Source organism: Equus quagga, unplaced genomic scaffold (genome assembly GCF_021613505.1).
Source record: "Equus quagga isolate Etosha38 unplaced genomic scaffold, UCLA_HA_Equagga_1.0 146_RagTag, whole genome shotgun sequence".
NCBI classification, from domain to species: domain Eukaryota; kingdom Metazoa; phylum Chordata; class Mammalia; order Perissodactyla; family Equidae; genus Equus; species Equus quagga.
The window spans coordinates 826,665-853,975 of NW_025796728.1; the positions used below are offsets into that span (position 1 = coordinate 826,665).

At 33.6% G+C, this 27,311-nt stretch overlaps 1 protein-coding gene across 1 annotated transcript in view; it reads left to right on the top strand.

The window, feature by feature from the left end:
• LOC124232937 (cysteine-rich hydrophobic domain-containing protein 2) overlaps positions 1-24,282 on the top strand; it is a 55,330-nt gene extending 31,048 nt beyond the window's left edge. Inside the window, exons 4-6 of the mRNA XM_046649883.1 lie at positions 18,724-18,780; positions 18,947-19,006; positions 22,859-24,282. Of these exons, the coding sequence (XP_046505839.1) occupies positions 18,724-18,780; positions 18,947-19,006; positions 22,859-22,909 (168 nt within the window). The 3' untranslated portion in view covers positions 22,910-24,282. The remainder of the gene's footprint in view (positions 1-18,723; positions 18,781-18,946; positions 19,007-22,858) is intronic.
• Positions 24,283-27,311: the final 3,029 nt, after the last annotated feature.

The following is a 27,311-nucleotide window of genomic DNA, read 5'->3' on the forward strand; positions in this document are numbered from 1 at the left end:
CTTAAAAATGTTTAATCTTCTAACCCAAGAAACAGTATCTCCATTTACTTAAGTCTTTAAAATTTTTTCTGAGCAGTGTTTTGTAGTTTTTAGTGTACCTGTCTAGTATATCTTTTGTTAGATTTATCCATAAGTATTTATCTTTTATGCTATTTTAAATAGTAAATATGTTTCAATTTTCAATTATTTATTTTTCCTTGATAGAGTATAGCTTTGCTAAACTCACCTGTTTCTTCCATGGTAGAGTTATTGAAATTTTTCATGGACAGTCGTCTACAATGAAGACCGTATTACTTTTTTCTTTTTAATCTGGATGCTTTCTGTTGCTTTTTTGTGCCTCACTACACTGACTTTCTGAATCTCCAGAAAAAACATTGATTAGAAGTAGTGAGAACAGATATTCTTGTCTTGCTTCTGATCTTAGGGGAAATGCATTCAAACTTTCATCATTCCATATCATGTTAATTGTAGGGTTTTTGTAGATGTGCTTTATCAGCTTGAAGTTTTATTCTAGTTTTCAGAGAAGTTTTATCAGGAATAGATGTTGGAGTTTGTTAAATGCCTTTCCTGCTTTTTTAGAGATGGTTGTATGGTTTTTCTTTTTAGTTTAGAAATATATTGAATTACAAAGATTGAATTTTTGGATGTTAAACCAACTTGCATTCCTAGGATGGGCACTATTTGCTCATGTCTGTTTTTCTTTTTATACTTTTGTTGGATTTGATAGACTAAAAGTTTCTTTAGAAGTTTTACATCTGTGTTCATGAGGTATATTTTTCTGGAGTCTTCTTTGCTCATAATGTCTGATTTTGGCATTAGGGTGATGATAGTCTCATAAAATGAGCTGGGAAGTATTTTTTTCTTTTTTAGTTTTCTGAAAGAGTTTGTGCAGAATATGCATTCTTTCTTTCTTAAATTTTGGAAGACTCACCAGTGAAGCCATCTGGGCTTGGAGTTTTCTTTGTTGGAAGTTTTTTAACTACAAATTTGATTTCTTTAATAGATATGGGACTTTTCAGGTTATCTATTTTATCTTGATTGAGCTTCATAGTTTCTGTTTTTCAGGGAATTTGTCCATTTTATCTAAGTTGTTGAATAATAGGCATGCAGTTCATAGTATTCACTGATTATTCTTTTACTATCTCTAAAATGTATAGTGATGTCACCTCTTTCATTCCAAAATTACTGATTTATCCCTTGACTCTTTTTTTTTCCTGGCCAGTCTGGCTAGAGGTTTATCAATTTTATTAATCTTCTCAGAGACCAACTTTTGGTTTCGTTGATTATTTCCATTGATTTCATGTTTTGTGTTTCATTGGTTTCAGTTTGACTTTTATTATTTCCTTTCTTCTTGTTACTTTGGCTTTAATTTGCTCTTCTTTTTCTAGTTTCTTAAGGTGGAAACAAAGGGCATTGATTTGAGACCTTTCTGGTATTTAGTGTTATAAATTCCCTTCTTGAGTATTGCTTTAGATATATTGCCCAAATTTTGATATGCTGTGTTTTAATTTTCATTCAATTCATTTTACTTTTATATTTCTCTTTTAATTTCTTCTATGACCAATGCATTATTTAGAAGTGTTTTATTTAGCTTCCAAATCCTTGGGGAATTTTGTAGAGATCTTTCTGTTATTGATTTTTTTATTTAATTTCATTGTAGTTATATAAATACTTTATATGTTTTAAATCCTTTTAAGTTTATTAAGACTTGTTTTATTACCCAGAATATGAACTATCCTGATAAATTGTTTTTGTGCACTTGAAAAGAATGTATATTCATCTGTTATTGGGTGGAGTGTTTTTAAATGTCAGTTAGGTCAAGTTGGTTGATAGTGTTGTTCAAATCTTCTATAATCTTACCGATTTTCTGTTGGCTAGTTATCTCAATTTTCAGGAGAGGAGTATTAAAATCTCTGTAATTATGTAATTGTGGGGTTGTCTGTTCTTACAGTTTTTGTTTCATGTATTTTGTCACTTTTTAAGTAGGTGTATAAACTTTCAGGTTTTGTGTCTACTCTGTGGAGTGATGTCTTGTGGAGTGATGTCTTTATCATTATGAAATTGACCTTTATCTCCAATAATTTTTCTCTGAAATCTGTTTTGTCTAATATTAATATAGTCATTCCAACTTTTTTTTGATCAACGTTAGCATGGCATATCTGTTTCTATCTATTTACTTTGACCTTGTTTGTGCCTTTATTTAAAGTTCATTTCTTATAGGCAGTGTTGGGTCTTGCTTTTTTATTCAGTCTCACAATCTCTGCCTTTTAATTAGAGATTTTGGACCATTTACATTTATTGTGATTATTGATATGGCTAAATTTAAGTCTTTCATTTTTCTATTTGTTTTTTTCCCCCCATCAATTCTTTATTTCCATTTTTATTTTCTGCCTTATTTTTTTAAACAATAATTTGTTGAGGTAAAATTCACATAATAGAAATTAGCTATTATAAAGTGAACAATTCATTGGCATTTAGTACATTCACAGTGTTGTACAGCTATCACCTCTATCTAATTCCAACATTTCTATCACTCCAAAGTAAAACCCCTAACCCATTAAGTGGTTTCTCTCCATTACCCTCTCCCTCCAGCCCCTGGCAACAACCAGTTTGTGTTTTGTCTCTATGGGTTTATCTATTCTGGATATTTCATGTAAATGGAATTGTACAATGTGTGACCTTTTGTGTTTGCCTTCTTTGACTTAGCATAATATTTTCGAGGTTCATCCATGTTCTAGCATGTGTCAATACTTCATTCTTTTTTATGGCTGAATAGTATTCCATGGTATGTATATATCACAATTTGTTTATCCATTTATCTATTGATGGACATTTAGGCTATTCCCCCCCAAAAGGTGACTAGTGCTGCTATGAATATGTGTGTACATATATTTGTTTGATACTTATTTTCAGTTCTTTTTGGTATATACCTAGGAGTATGGGATCATAAGATAATTCTGTGTTCAGCTTCTTGAGGAACCAGAGCAGCGTTTAGTCTAGGGCTAGTTATTTCCCACTAGTGAGCCAAGAGCCTTCTAGATACTCTACTCAATGGCCTGTGAATTCTGATGTTTTCTAGTCTGGCTGATGGAAAGAGGCACTGTCCTGGATCTTTGTGAGCTTTGGCCACTGTTACCTCTAATTCTTTCTAGTAGTTCTTTGCTCCACCTCTGGTAGTTTCCTTACCTGCATGTGTTGCTCGATGCTCACCTTACTGCTCAGTAGGGACTATCTGCAGACCTTTAGAGTTCATTCTCTGTGCAACATTCTCCTCTCTAGTACTCTGTTCTGTGGTTTCTAGCTGCCTTTGTCTGCCCAGACTCTCAGCTCTGTCTCCTTAACTCAGGGAGTCCCCAGGCTTTGTCTGGACTCTCCCTCCATTCACTGGCCTGGAAGCTCTCTTACATCAGTAAGCTTGGGAAATCGTAGGGTCTGTGTCATTTGTTTCTGGTCTCTGAGGAATCACTGTCTTTCATTGTCTCTTGTCGATTGTCTTGAAAACAGTTTCATATGTTTATGTCTCTTTTTTCTTGTTTCAGGCCAGAGGGTAAATCTGGTGCCTATTGCTGCATCTCTGCTAAAAGTGAAAGTCTGAATATCTTCTTTTTATAGAAGCATTTTTTGACATAAGTACCATGCTTGGTTCTGGGAATAGAAAGATGTATGTTAATGATCTACTCAAAGAGCATATAGTCTATTTGGAGAATTGGCTAGGTGATGTAGAGAAAGTTTAAGTTTGTGAGTACTTGTCATATTTTTCATGAAGTAGCTCTAATAATAAAAGACAATAAATCTGTGTCCTTAAGGTCTAGAAACATGAATTGGCCTTGTGCAGTCACATAATATATTTGAAACCTTGTTTTATATCTCAAGCACTGATTTGAATTTTTCATTCTATTATATAACATATATTTGTTTCAGTAGAAAGTGTTTTAAAATGGCTTATTGAGTAAACTTGATACTCTTGGAAGATAAGCATTTGTGTCTTATGAAATTGCTGGTTTTCACTGCCATTTGTTGTGCTGCTAGTGTGCCATTCTCTGGAATTTACTTATTCGTGAATTCAATTAATATTTCCTGAAGCCACACCGTGGGCTTGGTACTGTTTTAGATGCTGTTTAGGTGCCGTTTAGGGGTAATGTGTTTCCTCTTATAGACTTAAAAAACAAAAAGCAATGAGGTAACTACAAATAGTGATAAGTGCTTAGAAGATAATAAAACAGGAAACCTCAGCCTTTTAGTAGGTTCTTTGTAAGAGGCTGAGGAGGTTATAAGCAAATAAAATACTTTAGCTTTATTAAATTAATTTTATGGCATTTGCTTTGCAAAAGCTTATTTTTGTTTATACTTTTGTTTATAATTTGCTTCTTGATTGTGCCTTACCTGTAGTATTATAGTTTAGAAAATTGATGTCCAAGTAAGTGAATTCTCTGTGACTTGTACGTGCTTTCAGTCTGGCTGAGTTTTTGAGGAAACAAGTTTCAAAATTTTACTGTATGTTGTGTTGTAATGTTTTTGTTTGTTTGTTTTGGTTCGTTTTCCATCCTAAAGTAACTATTACTTTCAGTCTTCTGAGATTTTGCGCATATATATCATTTCAACTTTTGTCACTTTATAGACTTTTTAAATATATGCTCTCGGCCATTATCCTTTCTGACTGAAGAAGCCTAAGTTTTAGACTGTTTATATACCAACTTCTTAATCTTGTTAGTTGTCTTACCTTCTTCTTTTAGTGCTTTAATCTCTGTCTTACAAATGATGACCAGAATTGTGTGGCTTTCTAAAAGTGCTCTATATATGGGTTTGTTGTAAGTAGTATATATTTCCATCCCTTTTATACTCTTATTTGTATTTAGTCCTGTATCAAAGAAGTATTCACTTAGGAATAGGGAAGTAGGCTGCAACATGTGGTAGCTGGGACCTGCACTTTGGTGCTAGAAAGACCTGGTTTGGAAAGTGACACTTACTCTGAGTGATCATTTCACTCTCTCTAAACCTCAGTTTTTTCCTCTCTAAAGTGGAGTTAATCTCGTCCTTGCAGTGTTGTTTTAAGAATTACAGCAAGGGAAAACTGGAAAGCCACATGTAAAAGAATGAAAATTGACCATTCTTTCTCACCATTCACCAAAATAAACTCAAAATGGATCGAAGACCTAAAGGTGAGACCTGAAATCATAAGGCTTCTAGAAGAAAATGTAGGCAGTACACTCTTTGACATCTGTATTAAAAGGATCTTTTCGGACACCATGTCTTCTCAGAGAAGGGAAACAATAGAAAGAATAAACAAATGGGACTTCATCAGACTAAAGAGCTTCTTCAAGGCAAATGAAAACAGGATTGAAACAAAAAACAACCCACTAACTGGGAAAAAATATTTGCAAGTCATACATCTGACAAAGGCTTAATATCCATAATATATAAGGAACTCACACAACTCAACAACAAAAAATCAAACAACCCGATCAAAAAATGGGCAGGAGACATGAACAGACATTTCTCCAAAGAAGATATACAGATGGCCAATAGGCACATGAAAAGATGCTCATCATCGCTGATCATCAGGGAAATGCAAATCAAAACTACACTAAGATATCACCTTACACCCATTAGAATGACAAAAATAACTAAAACAATTAGTAACAAATGTTGGAGAGGTTGTGGAGAAAAAGGAACCCTCATACACTGCTGGTGGGAATGCAAACTGGTGCAGCCACTATGGAAAACAGTATGGACATTCCTCAAAAAATTAAAAATAGAACTACCATACAACCCAGCTGTCCCACTACTGGGTATCTATCCAAAGAGCTTGAAGTCAGCAATTCCAAAAGTCCTGTGCACCCCAATGTTTATTGCAGCATTATTTACAATAGCCAAGACGTGAAAGCAACCTAAGTGCCCATCAACAGATGATTGGCTAAAGAAGATGTGGTATATATATACAATGGAATACTACTCAGCCGTAAAACAGAACAAAATCGTCCCATTTGCAACAACATGCATGGATGGACCTTGAGGGAATTAAGTGAAATAAGCCAGACAGAGAGAAGGACAATCTCTGTATGACTCCACTCATATGAGGAATTTAACAATGTAGACAAAGAGAACAGATTAGTGGCTACCAGGGGAAAGGGGGGTTGGGGGTGGGCACAAAGGGTGAAGGGGTGCACCTACAACACGACTGACAAACAATAATGTACAACTGAAATTTCACAGGATTGTAACCTATCATTAACTCAATAAAAATTTTAAAAAACTTCATCTCACATACAATCTTAAGAGCTATGGTATCTAAAAAAAAAAAAAAAGAATTACAGCAAGCGCATGTAGAGTACTTAATATAGCATTTTGTCTATAGTGGGTGCTTAGTTAATGACAGTTGCTATTATTATCATTTTATTATTATTCTTCCCAGTATCTGTCTTGCTAACTACTGCATGCCCAGTGCCTCGCTTTCTACTTTGTATTCAATAAATATTATTGATGAAGGTACTCTTTGGCTTTTGAAATCCTTGAGTAGTAAAATCATAACATTTCAGAAGATATGGTCCTTACTATTCAAAACAAGATTCCTAAGTAAATAAAAAGATGTTGTCTTTTAGAGTAAATAACATATGTTTTTTTCTGCAGAGGGAATGTGATAAAGTATAAAAGATCATTGTTTTGAAGCTGGGTGACCATTAGAGAGGTGTATAAAACCTCCCTGAGCCTGGAGTTTTTCTTCCCTCCTGCCCCTTTCTTTTTCTTTTAATCTGAGAAAAGAAGAGGCTAACTGATGTCTCAGGTACTTTCCAGCTCAGAAAATGTATAATCCTTTGAACATTGAGCTGTGTAGGTCTACAAAACATCCCTATTTCCACGCTTTAAGTAAAGAAGTTCTCAGTGTTGATTTTTATTTCAAATCTAAAGAATTAACATTTTAGTGAAATATTTTCATATAGATGTTTTAGGGTTTTTTTTTTTTTTTCCTCTGGTTTTTTTAAGATAATTACTATTTAGTTTTTGAAACTTTGATGAAAAAGACCTGTATCCTGTCTAACTGTATTTCTTTTTACTTTAAGTTGTATGCTTAGATTTACTTCTGGATATATTTTCTTTCAAGCTCAAGTTTAGTAATCCGATAATTGTGAGTTACTTTGGTTGGGCTGCACTAAGGGGTGAAAATCCAAATGAGAGAGGTCAGGAGAAGACGTTTTTGAGTGAGAATGCAGCCTTGTTAAGACTTAAAGAAACTCAAATGGAAAGTGAACCTGGGGGAATAATAATCAAAATGCTACGAATATTTGTATATGGGAGGAATTTGAAACATACTTACTCAGTTATATGACAGTATTAAAAGTTACCCAGAACTTTCAGAACTCTGATTACTCTGCGTTTGGGATTTGAGCATTTGTAGTCAGTAACTGAATCATAAAATGAGAATGACATTGAACATTTGGATGAAGAATTAAATAAAGAAAAATGCCTCATTGCCAGCCCTGTGGCCCAGTGGTTAAGTTCTCTTGCTCTGCTTTGGCGGCCCAGGGTTTTGTTGGTTCGGTTCCTGGGCGCAGACCTTGCACCACTCATCAAGCCATGCTGAGGCAGCATCCCACATAGCACAGCCAGAAGGACCTATGATTAAAATGTATAGCTATGTACTGACGGGGGGTTTTGGGAAGAAGAAGAAAAGAAAAAGAGAAAAAAACGCCTCTAACATATTGCAGATAATGAAATAAATAAGAAAACCTTAAAAGCATCTTAATGAAATTTTGGTGAAGGCAGAATCTTGAAAACTTTCTAGTGAACAAGGGATGATGAAAGAAATGTATTCTTACGGCAGCAATTATTATTGACTGAAGATGTAGAAAGTGAATGCTAACTTTTTTTTAAAGAATGCTATTCAATTTGCTTTATTTCTGTAAATATAAAAAATTGTTTATAAGGGCTTTCATGTGGTCAATAATGTTCTTAGTCTTCAGAATCCTTTTTTTTCTTGAATTTCACGTGCTCTTATTACAGAGGTTTTTCAGGAACCTCTGATCTTTGCTGTGGGGGAAATTTTATGCTGTTTTAATGTACAGTGATAGTAGTTAGCAATATAAAATATGATTTACAGAAATTTATGTCATATAAACCGGGAGAAGCAAACTTGAATTATACATTTGTGTATTTAAATTAGAAGCATCTTAACTTTATATTTAAGAAAACCTTTCACATCATTTTGGATGTTTGACTTTTACACGTACTTTAATGTAATTTAAGATACTGACATTTGGTTTACAAGACAAGTCACTCCATATTGCTAAATTCCTGATATTTACATAGGTTAAAATATTTTGCTATAAAATGTAAAATCTATAGTGATATGCAGTGGAATAATTGACTCCAAGGAGCACATGAAGAGAAGAATAATTATTATTGTACACCTGCTATTAGCAAGGCATATTATATGCATTCTCTTTTTGGATTTTTTTTATCTTTTTGTTAATTGAGGTATGATTGACATACAAAAAAGCTGTATGTATTAAATGTTATACACCTTGATGAATTGAAAGATAAGTATACACCCATGAAACGGTCATCATATGTAGTGCCATAAACATAACCCATCACCTCCACTAATTTCCTCCTTCCCTCCCTGTTTGTTTTGTGTGTGTGTGTTTGGTAAGAATATTTAACATAAGATTTATCCCATACGTTCTCTCTTTTTTCCCCAGCTTTATTGAGATGTAATTGACATATAACATGGTATAAGTTTAAGGTGTACAATATGGTGATTTGGTATATGTGTATGTTGTGAAATCTACACATTCTCTTTTAAATTAATCTTAACAACAGTCCTGTGTGGTAAGTATCATAACATCTAATAATTATTAAGTGCTTACTGTATGCCAAGGAGTCTGTTAGTCAGTTTACTTGTACTGTGTCATTTAATCTTCCTTAAATTCTAAGAGTTAGACATTCATCTTATTCCTATTTTAAGGATGAGGAAAATGAGGCTCAGAAGTTAAGTAATCTCTTTGAGGTCCCACAGTCTACAAAGCTAAGCTGTGACTGGAATCCCAGGCTTATAGTTCCAAATCTCATGCTTTTTTTTTTTTCACTCTTTGATAAGGATACAAAATCAAGCTCTTTTTTAATTGTCTACCATAATTTGATTCTATACCTAGAAGCAGAGGGATTTTAGAGGTTTAGAAGATACTTAAAAGATCATTATTTTACCAGTTAGGAAATTCAGGCCCATAGGATGTTGTAGTTTACCTAAGTTTATCCAGTTGATTTAACTATGTCCAAGCATTTTATATCAGCTTTTGCAATACTTTTAGTTTTTCAGCAGATTTATCTTTCCAATTATTTTTTTCTAAGATTTAAATAAATTATGTTTCTTGAAGATACAAACTCACAGTAAAGAAAGGATGCCGTAGAGCGAGTAAAGTTGATGCAGGAGAAAAGTACATTTTAATCAGATTTCATACAAATTCTAGTTGGATAACTAAGTGTTGATATATTGCTTTTGCTTCTGTTTTACTTTCATAAAAACAAGTAAGTATCAACATACCTGTTTTTGAAAAATTATTTACCAGGTTCTCACTCCCTAGCAAATAAGTGCACATGATTTATGGTAAAGTATTTTGTTCTAATATTATGTCTTTCCTTGAAACTTGTGTATTTACTGTTAGATTGAGAACGCCATCTGAGGGGTCAGTGCAGGATAGGAGGGGCAGGGACTCTCACCTAAGGTAGAGTTGGGTTTTCTATGTCACTCCAAGGTGTTCAGTATGTGGTTTCTTGCTCCTGCCTCAGTATTTCCCATATTATAAAATGCAGCATAAAGAAATAGGTTTAACCTCTTTGAAATCTTATTTCAATTGCTTTGGAAAAGGAATCTCATGTAAAAGATTTCTCATAACCAGAGGAATATATTTATCGCTATTTCATTTTAAAGAATACTTTAGTCTTGAAATTTAGAAAACAGATTCTTATATAAACTAAATAAATTATGGTCATTTGTATGAATGACACTGACAGTTTGTTTTTAATTGGAATAAAAACATGTTACTAACTTCTCATCATAAAAGAAGATACTGACATAAATTGAACTGTGAGCTTTAAAAGTACAGCGGTGGCACTGGGACTTTAAAGATGGGTTAGACTCTGAAAATGCGTTTCGCCAGGGGCTGGTTGGCATTCAGTTCTCTCTGAATATTTAGAACATAGTATTGGTGTGGTGGTTTGTGGTAAGATTTACCTTTCTTCAGTGTTCAGTCTTCTGTTAATCTGTCCAATGAGTTCTTAATTTCAATTGTTTTGTTTTTCACTTCTAGAATGTCAATTTGATGATAGATCCCAGTTCTCTTTTGAAGCTCTTCATCTTCTCACCCATTTTGTCCATTTTGTCCATCTATTTTATTGAACATATTAATCATAGTTCAAGTCCTGTCCACGGACACTAACACCTAGATTATCAGTGGGTCTGTTTCTGTGGGTTTTTTCCTTTTGATTATTGATCACATTGTCCTGCCTCTTACATTTTATTTTATGCTAGATAATTATACAGAAAATGAAATAGGAGCTTCAGGTGAAACCTCCCACAATCAAGGCTTCCTTCTTTCCTCTATCAGGCAGTCGGGGTGGGGGAATGATCACTTTGGTCTAATCAGAGATTGAGCTGGGTTGCACATTTAGTAGGATTCAGTCCACCTCTGGTTTTCCCTGTTTCCCAAGTATGGCCGTTCTAGACTTTTGATTGGTCTGACAGGTCTTTGTCTCCTCCACCCTAAAAGTTGTACCCTTAGGATATTTTGAGTTTGGCTTTTTACCCTTCCATCTCATGCTGGTTCAAGTGTCTTGAGGGGTGGAGACCAATCTTGTTTGTCGCAGATCCTCCTCCCTCTAGCAGAATTTTGTCTCCTAAACCCTGGGAGACTAGGTAATTTTTCTCTGCCTTTTTGGCTTCCCCCACCCTTCCCTGCTGCCCAGAACTCAGTAATGCCTCTAGGGAAAACTGGCATTGCATTTTAGGGCACATCTAATTTCTAAAACATTGAGCCACGCTGCACAACCTGCCGAAGTTCTATTGATTTTTCCTTCCCTCAGTAGAGTCCCGCTGGTTGTACCAGACCTGATCCTCAGCTTACCCTTAAAATCAACAAAGAAAGGAAATGGCCAGTAATCATCAAATGATTTAGGAAGGGCTCTTTCCTTCTCTGGATTTTATGTCATCTAGTCCTTGTTGCTTTTGGAATTTTCTGATGTTTTACAAATAATGTAAGTTTTTTCTTCTTCAATTTATCTATTTTTATTTGTGTTAGGAGTGTTAGCTTGACACTAGCTACTGCATCCTACCCAGAAGTGTAAGTCTCCAGTTACCTTTGCTTTATGTAAAGAATTAGGCCATTTTTTTGCATGTTTGGAGGGAAAGAGTGATGTGATTGTTTCTATCTTGTTCTTCAGCATTTTGTTTGAAATTTCTTCACATTTGAAATTGTGTTACCAATACTTTTTATGAGGACCTTGCATTCATTTTATGTTTGTGCCTTGAATTGAAGGATTTATAAATTGATGTCACATAATTCAGATGTAAGTTAAAAATAATTATACTTGCTGATCCAAAATGGAAAAGCATTGGGTTTAAAGTTTGCGGGTCTGAGTTTGAATCCTATCATTACTGTTACTGGTTGTGTGACCTTGGGCAAACCATTTAACTTCTGTAAGCCTATTTACCTAATCTATAAAGGAGAAATACAGTCATAGGCCGAATAATGATGTTTTGATGAACAACGGACTGCATATATGATCGTGGTCCCATAATATTAGTACCATATGGCCTAGAACTGTGGTAGGCTATACTGTCTAGGTTTGTGTAAGTGCATGCTATGATGTTCACACAACAATGAAATTGCTTAACGAAACGTATTTCTGTTGTTAAGTGATACATGACTATATACCTCAAGTCATGTTTTGTTGCACAAGACAAGATATAAACAAAAATAAAATAACACTTTTGATAAATCTCATTGAGACCGAAGAAAAGAGTGGAAGGGGTATCTCCCAGACCTTAGAAGCACAGATTATTAGAGCTGGAAAAACATTGGTTTTAGAGTAAGTTGGTTGTTAAGGCTGACAGCCTACTTAGTGGCTTAGATACCTTGCATGTCATGGACATGTTGTTTAACAAGTTACAAATTCATAGCTCTATAATATAATGGAAAGAGCATGATATCGAAGGCCATACAATCCTGGTTTCAAATCTTAGCTCCACCATTTCCTAGTGTCGCTTTGTTTCTTAACCACTCTAAGCCGTAATTTTAATATATAAAATGCAAGTAATACAAGCTGTCTTATAGGTTTGTTGTGAAGATTAAATAAAGTAACAAAGGGAAGACACCTAGCATGGCGTCCAACCCAAAGTGAGGATTGACTGATACTATTCCTTACCCCTTTTTGTTTCTCCAGTTGTCCATTATAATCCATGAGCAGGTGATTTTGTTTTCCCCCTCTATGTTGGTCCTAACCAGTGATTCCTCCTCTGTAATTATGTAGCTTTTTAAAATCGCCGATAGTAATATTTTTGGTTATATTAGCTTAGTGAAATTCATTTGTCTTATGAACAGTGTTTCTAATTTTCTGCTGTCAAATGAAACTTAAATTAGTTTTTTGAGACATCAGTATTTTCTGATATGTTATCAGAGGTTAGTGGATAACCCCCTTAAAATTGTCTGCAACGTTTGGTGTATTTGTGCATATGTGCCTTTTTCATCATTCACAAAATAGTCAGAGTAACCTAAAAAAGTGAAGAACTACCAGCCTAGGTCAGAAACTCTTGATGAAATTGTGTTTAAGCATACCTTATTTAAGATAGTACCTGTAAGTCACTGCTCAGTAGTAAGTTAAGAATTATTTTTGATACACAAAATGTTTCCAGTTGTATAGCTTATCTTCTAAAAATATTACTTTTAAAAAACAGTATTAAAAGAGTTGTTCTAGTGATACTTTGGTGGATGTTTTAGTTTATCTAAATTATTTAAAAGTTAACGTTCACATAAAGTTTTTAAAAGGAGCCTTTAAGTACAGGAAGGGAATTTGTTTAAAAATTCTTCTAGGAAATCTCATTATATTCTAGTTTGTCTTTTTGGTGAATCCAGATTTTTTTATGTATCATAATACTGAGATATGCTGTTTAATTTTCTGCATATCACCGCAATATAAGATTTATATTAATTCAGAACAAACAGGTGAATCAAGTAATTTTCTCTTGTTAAAATAAGTATATTTAAAATTCTATATGCTTTCCTTATAATGACTTATAACTAAGAACATTTTTGTTTCGCTTATTTTAGCAATCTGAATTTGCACAGATGTCAAAAGATAAGTATAGACTATATTTTAAAAATACTTAAGTTAAAAAAAGATTATCAATGCATTCAAAGCATTATTCTAATTAAAGCTTAATTCATTGTAAACTTACGAGTTTAACATTAAAACTTGTTTTAAATAAGAAATTGAACATTTATTTATTTTTATTTATTTATTTATTTTTTTGAGGAAGATTAGCTAATCCTCCTCTTTTTGCTGAGGAAGAGTGGCCCTGAGCTATCATCCGTGCCCATCTTCCTCTGCATTATATGTGGGATGCCTTCCACAGCGTGGCTTGCCAAGCTGTGCCATGTCCACACCCGGGATCCAAACCTCGAACCCGGGGCCACTGAAGCAGAACGTGTGAACTTAACCGCTGCGCCACCAGGCTGGCCCCAGAATTGAACATTTAAAATTGCACTTTCATGGGGCTGGCCCCATGGCCGAGTGGTTAAGTTCGAGTGGTTGAATTCGAGCGCTCTGCTTTGGCAGCCCAGGGTTTCGCCATTTCGGATCCTGGCTGCGGACTTGGCACCGCTCATCAGGCCATGCTGAGGCAGCGTCCCACATGCCACAACTAGAAGGACCTACAACTAAAATATACAACTGTGTACTGGAGGGATTTGGGGAGAAAAAGCAGAAAAGGAAAAATAAAATTGCACTGTCACATTCTGTGATGTTATGAATAAATCCCATTCAAATAAATTTTAGTTTGTTTAAATAGCTGAACTTAAGTTATTAGTGAGATATTCTATTTATACATTTTGTTAATGTATCTTAGCATCTTTATGTTCTAAAGACTGCTATTTCTTTGGGGAAAATTCAGAGAAATTTTGTTATAGCTTCTACATTTAACATTTTTTATTTGGCCTTAAGTACTTTAAAATCCATGAGATTTCCATTGATTTTATTAGCAACTTCTAGAAAACCACTTCTTTGAAAAACTAATTTTTCATACAATTGATTGTGAATAAATGAATCATTGGTAATGAATATACTGTTAAGTAATAGTGGTAACTAAGTAATGCATTCAGGATTTTCTGGATGAGTCTTCACTGCCCTGAAAGACATATCTAGTGGTGCGTAATTGTTTATAGAGAATAATAATTTATTTCTTAGAAAATTATATTTATAAAAATTACAAAAATGCTTCTTCATAATGTCAGATTTGAATTTTCAAGAAACTCTAATTTTCAATTGTGGTAACTTACTATTTCTGTGTGTTTCATATGTATTTGAGTGTTGTAAGCTTACTTTAGATGCTTCTTTGGAAATTGATAGGGGTATGTCATACGTAATATTAATCGATTAATAATTATTTAATTAGCCATTTTGTGAATTATCTAGGCCATTTTACTTCTCTTGCAGTTTTCATGTTTTGACTTATTTCCACAATTCTACCAAAAATTTAAAAGGAATCAAAGGCAATAGAAATAGAAGCCAAAATTTCTGTCCTTCTGTTACTACTACTTGTTACTCAAGTTTAATAAATAAGTCTACTTAGTAATTGAAGTGATGTTTTTGAATCTGTCTTACTTTTGCTTTAACATTGCTAAATGGTTATATTAGAACTACTTCACCAGTGAGAAAAATATAATTAGTAAGGTGTTGAAATGAAGAAATGTGTGGGGAAAAAAGTTAAAGTGAGCTCTGTGATGAGGGAGATGAGTGGGAGCCCAGATGCTTGGAGCTATCCTCTTCCAGGTCAGGTTAGTGGCATGATGTCATTCTCATAAAAAACTTGTTTTTCCTGCGTGGTGTGAGTTGCTGGTCTTGGTCCTTTTAATTAAAGATAAGAATCCATGATAAAATTAGATTTCTGGTTGATCATCTTATGCAGAAGGACTGAGGATTCATTGGTAAAGAACCACTAACCTGTCCTCTCCCCCCAGGATGTGAGCACTGAAGAGGATTAAGGACCACTGTAGGGAAGCTTGCTCTGCAGTCTGCACTGCCCTTTCCCCTGCTCTTTCAGTTAAATAGAAGGGTTTTAGTTCCCATGACTATCAATCTGGTACTTTTCACAAGCGCCAAATTCTTTTAAAAAATTAAGGTGACTTCGTTTTAGAAATCTACTGGCCTAGAATACTGACAGATGAGTTTTTCTTTTTGGTATTTGGTATTGACGACTCTATACATACTATTTTTTTCTGATGCATATTAGTTTGCTTTAATTTATGTTGAATTTGGTGGTTGATAGTAACTTTTAAAAACTAAGGACAGATTTTTATACGGTTAGGTTTGCTTGTCCAGTAGTAATTAGAGAGTTTGGCAGTGTTGAATCTTACATTAGAAATAGCTATCTGACAACCTTGTGGACGTGAGCTTTTAACTTTATTTCTAGATGACTCCAATTTATAAGGTACTTTCTTTTCATGTTTAAAGGCTTTTAAATAGCTTTTATAAATGCTGAAGTGTCATATATTGTTTTAGTATCTGCCAAACGGGTATTGTATTTAATCTTGAAAATATATTTTGATTTTGTTAACTAAAAATAATTGCAGAATATTAAACATTCTCAGTAGTTAAAGCTTTTTTTTTCCATTTAATTTGAGCTTTTGTTGTTACTAACAAATAATTTGTGGTACAGTTTCTTTTCTTTCCTTTTCTTTCCTTCTTTCCTTTTTAACGACTGCTAGAATCTATATACTTGTCACCTTAGTGTGCTAGAAATGTTCCACTCAGATCAAGGGTTCCTTTCTGGTTTTGTATGTTCTCACCTGCTCCTCACTGTAAATCATTGAGATGTCAAGTGCAATGATTAATTAAGCTGCACGTGCAAGTGCTTTTTTTTTCACCTGTCAAGCAGGAGAGAAGTCTTATAGCAAGATTAGATGGTGCTGTTTCATAGCTTCTACTCCAGGCTGTCAAGTGTGTAAAAATATTTTATATTTAGGTGCTTATTCAGAATATGGCATACCAGGGTTTGTTTAGTTTAGAATTCTTAAATATTGTAAGATACAATAATTATACCAAACCCTATCATTAAACTCCTAATTAGAGGCAAAGAGTAAATTCAGAATCCCTACATAAATATTTTGGAATTTAAGGTTTATACTGTATAATTATCTTTTACTCAAATACTGGTAGTTGTCTTATTTAAAGTAAATATTTTTAATTTTCTAAATTGATCATTTGTGTATATACCATATACAACATGAGATCCATTCATAATGAGACCCATTCTCGTTAAAATATAGCATGGGTTTAAATTTGTGATGAAATGATGATGGTGGTAACTACGCTTTTTTTCTTTGAGTAATGAATATTTGCAGAATGTAATGTTAAGCTTTAATTTTTATACATTAATATAAGACAACAGACTTGGAAAGCTTGTTCCTCCCACCCTAGTTCTTTCACCCCCTCCCCTTTTAAACCATCAGTAAAAGTAAAACCTCAAATTGTATAGTAATCTTAATCTATTATTAAAAGGTCCCAGAAAGGAAGATTACAAGGTAGATTCAGGTTTTGAATCGGTTTTGCCATTGGTTTAGCAGCGGGTGGGCAGGCAGATGCCTGCTCAGAGTAGAACCTATTGCCATTTTTCACCATTGATAGAGTAGCCTTTCAGAGTCAATGAGCTCTGTCAATGTGAGCTTGTCAAGGCTACAACTTCATAGACCTGAGAGGCGGTTTGAGAGGTCAGCCCTTTTCAGGTTCGCTGTGATGCAAATGAACTTTAATGCTTAAACAACTATTGGAATTTTTATGTCTGCTCCTTGTTCTTTTTTCTTCACAAAGTCATTGACGAGACATTCAGTGCTTTTTAAATTGGAAGTTGCATTGTGCTAAAGACCTAGTACAGATTTACGGAGGGCTGAAAGCAGTTAGATCATGTTCTTTTCATGGTGCGATTAGAATCAAATCGATTTCCCTACAGCCTTCAGCATTCAGATGGCAATTTTAACAAAGCTTGGGGGCTAGACAAGGGACAAAACGACTGAACTGAATGTTAATTACACTCTGCAGCCTTATTTTCTTTTGATTTGGGGCTGACTGGCAACTAAATTAACAAAAAGTGTGACCATAACTGCTGCCCTATTTTCATTTAAAAGGAGAGCTGCCTCTAAAAGGCTATCTTTACAAAGAAACAAGTGAGGTCTGCTGATCGTTGTTAACAAGGGCACTTTTTTTTTACTTTAAAATTCTTGCCAAAAATACTGTTCAAAAAAAATAATGTAATAAATTAGTCATTGGTGTATTATTACCCAGAGAGTTAGTTGATTTTCTGATTTTTGTGACATAAGCTTAGAAAATGTAAGGCAGTGGTGGTAAGTGATTGGTAGTTATGAATTATAATTGGCACCTACATGACTGTGGTGTGTCTTTAGTATGTTCAACATGCTAAAGGTAATATGGTAACTAGATTACAATAAATACTTTAAATAAATATTAAACACTTTATTATGTAACAGTAAACTATTCAAAACCAGCTTGATCATAACAATTTTTCACCTAGCTCATCCTTCCTTGACATGCAAATTTTCATATTTGGTTATTAGTACTTGTTTAAAGTTGTGCCACATTAATAGCGCTAGATGCTTTTTTCCTTCCCTTGCAAGGAAGCTGCAGCTGCACCAAGTTGCAGTTGATTCTTGTGGCAACGCTGTCCTTTTTGCACCTGCAGCTCTGTTAGTCTCATCCTAACACCTGGCATCATGAATTATCCTCTCCTATTCATACTCCCAAGCAAGAAACCTTTCATGCCGCATAGCATATATTGCAAAAATCAAGTAATCTTAAATATAAATTTCTCAGTTGATTCCTTTAACAGTAGTATTGAGTTAAGAATTGGTTTTACTGTAATTTTTGTTGGTTTAAATACAGTTTTGCCTCTGTTTGAAAATCTTTATTTGTGGAATAATAGATAAACCAGCTTTTAAATTTGGATATTATTTTTAAGTATGATGTGAAAATTAGTTTGATTTAATAGCTAATTGATTTTTTAACTTTAATTGTTTCTTTTTTGAATTTACCCTAAAGGCCATTTGCATTTTGTTAATTAATACCTAAATACCCACTGTTTAAAAATATATATTAAAGAACTTTTAGTACTGTTTAAGTATTACAAAAATGTTTTTGAAAGAAATGGGGATTTAAATGTATGTATTTGGTAGATAACATTAGCTTTTTAGACTTGGATAGTTTTAAATCAGAGGCTAGTAAGTTTGAAACAGTTAAAAAGAAGATACAATGCTAAGAAACAAAGCCATATCTTTGTTAAAATAGAGTACTATTTCTGTTCAGTTTACTATTTAGTGCTAGACTAGACCACCCTATACTCAGTCACTGTCTTATATCTTTCTCCTTTTCACACAAAAAGCAGCTGCAAAACAAAGTTTTTCTAAAACCAGTCAAGAGTAAACTTTTTTCTCATTTGTCTTCCAGACACGAAGATCGATTGAGAAGTTATTAGAATGGGAAAACAATAGATTATACCACAAGGTGAGTACCACAGGGAGCAGCTTCGTACTGTTGGGGTCTGAATTGCACAGTATGGAAACAGATGCTTTTGTTGAACTAAAAATATGAAAGGTGGACAAATGGGGTAGTCTGTGTACTGCAATAAAATAGAGCTCATTTTTCTTCCTTTACTCTCCTACTTGTCTAGCTGTGCTTGCACTGGAGACTGAGCAAAAGGAAATGTGAAACGAATAACATGATGGAATATGTAAGTTAAAGGGCTGTTTTGTGAGTTTCTCTATTAAATGATCATTTATTTTGCTTCTGATCTTATTCTTTCCATGATTATTAATCAGCAAAGGTGTCAGGAGCTTAATCTCCTGAGCGCAAGGATTTTCTACGGTTCACAGATGCATGGTTTCATGTGCAAGACTGATTTATAAAGTTATGAATGACTTGAAAACAAGGCTTCACTGTGTTCTGAAAAATAATAAATTAATTGCCAAGATAAAATAGCCTGAACATGTGTTGATGGAGTGTGAAATTTTAGATGCTGTATAAAGAATAACCACAACTTTGGTTACGCAGCAAGTCAGATATGGCTTTTTTATATAATGCTAATCAAGTTTCCAAGTATGGAAGAAAACCTTTCAGCCAAGCCGTTGGAGCTTAAGAAACCTTTAGACTTTATAGATTTTAACTGTCCTTACCTCCGTGGCCTTTAAAGAATCTTTCAAAGTGTTATTAGAATATTGTTTTGCAAAAATTCTATCAAAAGTAAGCAGGAGATGAGATGTTGCTCATCCTGAGTTTATTCTTTAAGAGATCTAATTGGCCCATGTATGCAATGACTTTTAGAACTTATTCAGTATGGGATTTAATTTACTGACTCCTTGATCTACTTGAACAATTTTTCTCCTGTTCAGAAGTTCAGAGTAGTATAGAAAATTATGAATTTTTATTTATTCTACTTTGAGCTTGAATGTTTTATTTTAGATATGTAAAGGTTATTATATTAAGAGAAAAAGATCTAAGGAAGTTGAGTTAATCGTTGAAAATTAAAGTCATAGCATTTGTGAAGTACCTGGCACATCATTTCTGATAAATTTTGTCTATTCTTTGAAACAATATAGCCATCATAGATAGTATATATGTGTGTGTGTGTGTGTGTGTGTGTATTAAAGATTGATTAAAACAGTGCTTAAATAGTTGGAAATTATCATAAAATGATTTTTCTCTGCAGCATTTTCCCTTTCTTTCATTATCATACAGTCAAATCCCATTTCTAGTCTTGAACATAAAAGACATCTTTAAAATGTCTCTTTTTTCATAGAATAGCTCTATTCAGTGAACCAAATAATGTAGATTTTATCATTATCCATTATATCAAACATGTTAATTATGATGATGAGAAAGACACTTGATACTTATTATAACAAAAAAGTCTTGTTTTGAGATTGACCTATGAAAATGCTAGTCTTGTATTTTCATCACAGATGATAAAAGAGTTTATGTGTTTTGGGGGATGGATGGATATGTAGGAGATTTAAAGAATTTTGTGGAAAGATAGTTGCTGTATTTATAACTCAAACACTAAGCTTAAAACCAATGGTTTTATTTATTTACTTTGCACATTTCTAAATTTGCTTGGAAAGGAAAACATAAAAGTTATTCCCAGTGCTATTATTTACAGATAGAACTATATAAATGTCATTCATTCATAAAATATACTCATTATATTCATGTTTATTTTTATGACATTCTTTTATTAACTAAAGATGATTTAATTTACTAACCTTCCAAAACATTCTGAGCTATGTGCTTTGTTTGTAAAATAGTTTCCTTTAACTTATCATGAATTTTTAAACACTTCTACTAAAGCCATTATATTATTTTTCACATCATCATAGAAGATATCCAGAAGAGTAGTAAAAAAATATTATATTTATATAAAATATATATTGCTAAAAAATATATTTTTTCTAAATTTTCTATGAGTATGTATGTTTGTGAGAGTTGAACGGGGGAATAACATAATTTCAAAAACTCCCTAGAAAATGATTTTTAGAAGTTAGGATAGTAAAGAAAAGAGTGCTTCCTTATCTAATGAATTGGGACCTTTTTACCATGTATTTCTCTTTGACCTCGACTTTTTTTTTTTCCCCTGAAGATTAGCCCTGAGCTAACTGCTACCAATCCCCCTCCTTTTTTTTTTTGCTGAGAAAGACTGGCCCTGAGCTAACATCCATTCCCATCTTCCTCTACTTTATATGTGGGATGCCTACCACAGCATGGCGTGCCAAGTGGTGCCATGTCCACACCCGGGATCTGAACTGGCAAACCCTGGGCTGCTAAAGCGGAATGTGCACATGTAACCGTTGCGCCACCGGGCCGGCCCGTAACCTCAACTTTTTTTAACTTACAGAAATTTCATTTGTTGGTTAAAGGAAAATAAGTCTCCTTGATTATATTTTGAATGTTGGAGACAGTCTAGAAGAAATACCAGCTTGATACCAACTTTGCTTTTATCAGATATGGTAGAGCAGTATGACTTAGAAGAAGTGAGACAAGTGGTCAGGTTCTGTGTGTGGCTTCTGAAGGAAAAGAATTTGTGTGAAATATTCTTTAAAACTAGTAATAATTCAAATATATTCAGAGATAGCCTTTATTTTGCAGTATGTAGTATACATTGTAAATTGTAATGCCTATACTGAAATTGTCAAGATGCTTGATTGGGGACATATGTGACATATGAAAGTATTTATTGAATGTTGACTCATAGTAGTTTAAACTTTAATCATCAACTTTTAGAGCTGCAAAGAATCTTCTCATCTAGTCCAATCCCTTCTGCAGATGAGGAAACTGAGAAACGGGATCTACCTCAACTAAAGAAGCTAGACAGGAGCTAGTGAACGTTTTATAGGCAAATAACAGGTCAGGAGAGTGGCAAAGGTGACACCTAAGGCGTAGTGATAGCTAATCTAGGAGAGTAATATTTTTGAGCCAAATATAGAAGTCTCTTCTTTATTGAGGCAGATCAAAAGCCAGGAGAATGAAGAGTGAAAATGAAGGTTTCTGGTCCAGAATGTAGAAGAGTGTCCAAACCTGGAGGACATATCAAGATATAGTTTCTGAAAAAGAATGAGGAGTTCACCAAACTTGGGAACTGTGGAAATCAAATAAGTATTTGTTTAGCGTCTATTCCATACAGAGTTGGAATAAGGGAAAGAATTGATTGTAATTTAAGACAGTTTAAGTTTGGAATAAAAATGAGCTGTGGTCAACTTGCATCTTTCTATGTTACTATGTTTTGTTTATGTTGGTTTTCCTAGTAAAATGTCCTTTGGAACAAATTTTAGCCTTTAATTTTGCTAACCTAAGAGGGGGCTTTTAAAAAAAAATTAAGAAACAGGGCGAACCCAGTGGCCTAGTGGTTAAGTTCAGCACACTCCACTTCAAGGCCCAGGTTTGGTCCCTGGGTGCGGACCTACACTGCTCTGTTAGTGGCCATGCTGTGCTGGCAGCCTGCATACTAAAAAATAAAGTAAGATTGGCATGGATATTAGCTCAAGGTGAATCTTCCTCAGCAATAAAAAGGAAAAGAAAAAGAAATAAAGGGACCAGTACCCTTTACCTAGAGATCACATATCCTGGTACAGTAAAATGAAAGCAAGTCTAGAACCTAAAGACCCATGGAATTGAGTTAGATAAAAGTGAGAAAGCCTGAAGAAGTAAATAGTGGGTCAGCTGCAGCCACATGGTGCAGTGGAAAGGGCAAAGCTTTGGAGTTAAGACAGTCCTTTGTTCAAATACTGACTCCACAATCCGTGGTGATACACTTCTCAGATCATCAGTCTCCTCACCTGTAAAATGAGAATGATAATACTTGCCACGTAGAAAAGTTGTTGAGATTAAATAGATCTATATAGTATGAAACACTTGATATTATATATAGTTCTCAGTAAGTGCTGGCTCCATTTTCTCGTTCATTCATCCATGCATTCTCCTGTGTGTCAGTGGCAATATCAAAATTGTTTTAAGTGATGGAATATAACTGAAATTTTTTGAAGGTAAAAATCTATTTAAATCTTTTTAAAACTTTTTTTTTCTCCTTCTACAGGTCATCCTCATAGAATTTTTACCAAAGACACCGATTTTTCGACCAGATTAGCGTTTACTTTATTTATAGAGACTTTCCAAGTATGTTGTCTTTCCAATGGTGCCTTGCTTGGTGCTCTCCTGGTGGTGACATAACATTGGTTCTACAGAATCGTGTGGTGTTTTTTTCTGTTTTTTTTTTTTTAATAACCGCATGTTCTAAGTGTGCATTTTTGTCAAACTTTGCAACAGTTATTTCATACAGATGTTTAATACTTAAGTTATTGTGCTCTTTTCTGTTATGTATTCTGATTTTCAAGGATTACTTTTTTTGTATTATCAAAAAAATACATTTGAACTTAGCATAAAAAGTGGCCAGCCTTTTTTATTATATCACCAAGGTGTACACATTCCTTTATTTATTAATTCCTAATATAGAAAAACACCTTTCTAACGCTCTAGTTATCTATTCTAGCAAGCACACTCTTTGTATTATTTTTCTTCCTTTTAAAATTTAACATAGTTATTATTTTCAAACAGTAAGTTTTCTTTAATAGCTTTTTGGAACCTAACATTCTTTCTCATATAGTTCCCAATGCTCTGTTTACAGCAGAAATATCTGTAACATTATGAAGACCTATCAAAAAGTTTTGAAAGTATTTCTGTCTTCAAAGGTAGTAAGGCAGGATTAAATTATTTTTATTAGAATAGACAAATTGCTGAATGGTATGCATGCATCTAATGGTTACTAGAGCTCAGGATCACAAAATATAGTAGCATTGCAATCTGTGTGTATTTTTGATCAAGATGATAATAATGGCCTTATTTGGGTTATTTTTTATTGTTTATCAAATCTTATACAAAAATATGGAAATACTCCTTTTAAAAATTTGTAAGGAAAATATTTCTCCCAATGTAACACAATTGTGGAACAGATATATGTTTCTGAAAAGTTTTTGAAAGAAAGCAAGTCTTAGAATTAAAAATAAGCAGGTGTTTAATACCCCCATTGATAGTTAGAACAGATTATTACTAAGAATTGGAGGACATATTTAGTACTATTTTTATCTACTAGTTTGCTTTCAGTACAATTACATGTACTTTTTTGATTGAGAGTTTGACATATAAGTTCAAATCAGATCAGCTTGTTTCTTTTAAATATATACAAACATACATTTCTTTTTTCTCCTTTTGGTTGTATATCTCCATGCATTTTAAAACTTTTCTAAATTTCTGAATGGCCTATGTGTAGTAAATTTTTGTTTTTATAAGCCTGAAATTATACAAGTTTTAATGTGTGTCTAGAACTTGTTCCATACAACTGTGGTATCGAGCAATAATGTGAATAACTTTTGAAATTATATAAACTATGCTTAATAATTTGTATTAAGAATTGGTACCACTATATAATACCTTTTTTCCTTGTATTAAATCTTTTAAATACCAGTTTCATTAATTTATATACCTGTATTTTTTTAAAGTATTTCTTTGTACTTCTCCAAAGTACTGTAATTCTGTATAAATTTGAATAGCTGAATGCCAGTATCTTATATCCTATATTGGACATTAGGAACTATCTTAAAAACTAGGATTTTTTTTTTTTGGTCTGAGAATTATTTGTTTTCACTGCCCCCCAAGACGTTTACCAACTTGAATTCATAAAGCACTTTTCCTATGAAGAGCTCAAAGTACAAAGAATTCAAATACTTCTCACTTTATTTACCTTGTGTCTACAGTGTGTCCGACCCTCTTAGAGTAGTACAATTAAAGGGTAATGTTATTCAAAAACTCTAGAATTCCTCTGTAGTTTCAGTGTGAAAGATTATTGTTTGGAGAATGTGATTTAGCCTCAGGATTCAGAAAGAGCAGAAAAATGTGATGACTGTGTAGACTATGCAACACAGTGTTCCGTATCTGAAATTTTGTAAGTTTATAGAGCACCATATTGATCAGCTTGGTAGGAAGAACTGTAGCTATTTACACATAATTTTTTCTCTTGTCATTAGTCTTCCGTAAATTATAATTTTAAAATTATTTTAGTCCCATAAGAATATTTTAACAATAAGATAGTTTTTGTAGTTGTGTTAAGTATAGAATTTTTAAAAGCTTTTCTAATTTTGAGAGATGTGTCAGTTGCTTTGAGATTCCCTAGAAATGTGCACTCTTATATTTCTAATATATATATAGAAAAGAACTGTGACTGCTTAATATGTGGCATTACCATAAGCCAGTTATGCCTAGAGTGATTAGATTCCCGCGCTTGGGTTTTCATTAGTAGCCCCCAGTATAAGCCCTCTGGCTTATCCTTTCTTGAATCATGAATCTAAGTGCCCATGTTACTGGGAATTGGAAATGTTGGAGATGCATACGTGATGTGAACATCAGTCCAAAGGAAATGTTTCTTCGGTTCCTGTTATATGGTTTGAAGTTTGTGAGACATGAGCCATGGGTTCTTTTAAAACTGTTCAAGAAAAGGTATGATCGGCAGAAAATCTGAAGTATAGATTTTACATAGGCTAAGTGAATAATTTATGATCTTTGTTTATACATCACTGGCATTTTACAGTCAGTTCACTATTCCTGTGTAGAAACATTCTTTTATCAAATAATATAGTTTGCAAACCCTGTTATATTTTAATACATGACTTTTGTGTATCTGACTTAAAATGTATACTCCAAAACCTAATGACTGTAGTAGAACTGAAGTCACACATTTAACTTCTAAGGTAGATATTGCCTCTGTCTCACAAGTGGGTCACCTTACCTATATAAAATGGTCATCAGATGCTTTGTTAAGCCACTTTAATGACTAGGTCTCATTCATTTAAAATACAAACATGTAATTTTGGCCTAAAATCAGGAAGTGTTCAAACCTTGAATAGTGGTAAACAACGATTTCTTTTTCTTACAATAAAAACTAGTTTTGTAATTGAATAATTTTAAACCAGGAAGAACCACAACTTTCTCCATGGTTGTGTTTTCAGTGTTATTTGTAGAGAGCTTCTGATTGCTTCTTTGTATTAGTAGACACAGACCAATCCTATAAAACTGACATCATCTATATTAATCTTTGGTTATAGAAGAATGGTATTAAATAGTAACATGTATAGTTGGACCCACAGTTGCATGAGTTCAAACTACACTAGTTTTATATAACATTATGTACATAGACTTTCAACTTTTATGGTATTCTGCTTCACAGTTATAACCTTTAGCTGCATGCCTGATTTTTCACTGTAAATATTGGCTGTGGCTCAACTGTTGGTCAGTAGTACCAAATCAAAAGTACAGTGTGTTTAAACTGTCTTTGACTGAATTCCAACATCTAGTCCTGGACCCTCTTTCTTTCTCCTATCCTACTGAAGCGCTGTGGGTCCTTTTGTTGCCCTCTTGATGTCCAGAGTCTTCATCCAGGCATGGACATATTTCAGAATTGCCTTTCTTTCTTCCTTCTCCAAAGCTCCCAGTAACAATGTTATTCCTTTGCATTCTTGGCTAGGTGTTTAGAAGGGCAATTAAAGTGAGTCAGTCACATTAAGTAATGAATAGCTGACTCGCTCAGTTCTGCTAAGGTGGTATTTGCATTTTTACAAGGGAGTTTCTTAAATTTCCTATTGGTGAGTGGTACAATTGATGTTTTCCTTTCCAACAGACCCTATCAGTCCAGACTTTCCAGGGAGGGAGTAATAGGATGGTTGCATCTGAGGCTTCTCAAACCACCGTTTCTGAAGAAACTTGATTTATATCTAGTATTAGGGCAGAAAGAATAGGCTCAAGGCCAATCCTAAACCAAACTATTGATTATCTCATAATAGTTTGTATTTAAATACTCTTTTAAAAATGAAATAAAGTAACTCTTAATTTTCCACAGATATAATAGTTAACTTTATGTTATTTTTAGGAGTTATTTTATATGAGTTGAGATTTGAAGGGGATTGCCTTTAAATCTTGGGTTATCTTGTTCTGTACATTTACAAAGATTTTTAGATAGTAATTTAAGAAAAGCCTAAATATCGTTCTGTGTGTTTGTTTCTGTAGTCAGGAGCAATGTTCTCCACCCCCCCGCCCACCCACCCCATGACAAATTGAAACAACAGAGATTGTAGCCTTAACAGACAATACTGAAAACAGGAATTTAGAATGCTAATCCTGATTTTGAATTCATTTCTGATATTCTGCAAGATCATCAAGTTACTTGGCCTCTTTGCTTTTATTTTCATCTCCACAAAAGGAAGATACTATGACTACCTCATATTTTTTAATCATTTATTTTGCCATTATTTATTAAGTCCTGTATAAAAGTAAGTAGCTAGATGTTTAATAGTAGTGACTGAGTAGCTTTTTTGACTTATTTACAATGTCAGAAGAAACTTGTGTTATCGAATTTTGTGTTTAATATTAACGAGTTAGAGTGAGTACTCCTTATATGTACTTATAATAATGCTTTGCATGTTTAAAAGTCAGGTAAACATTCA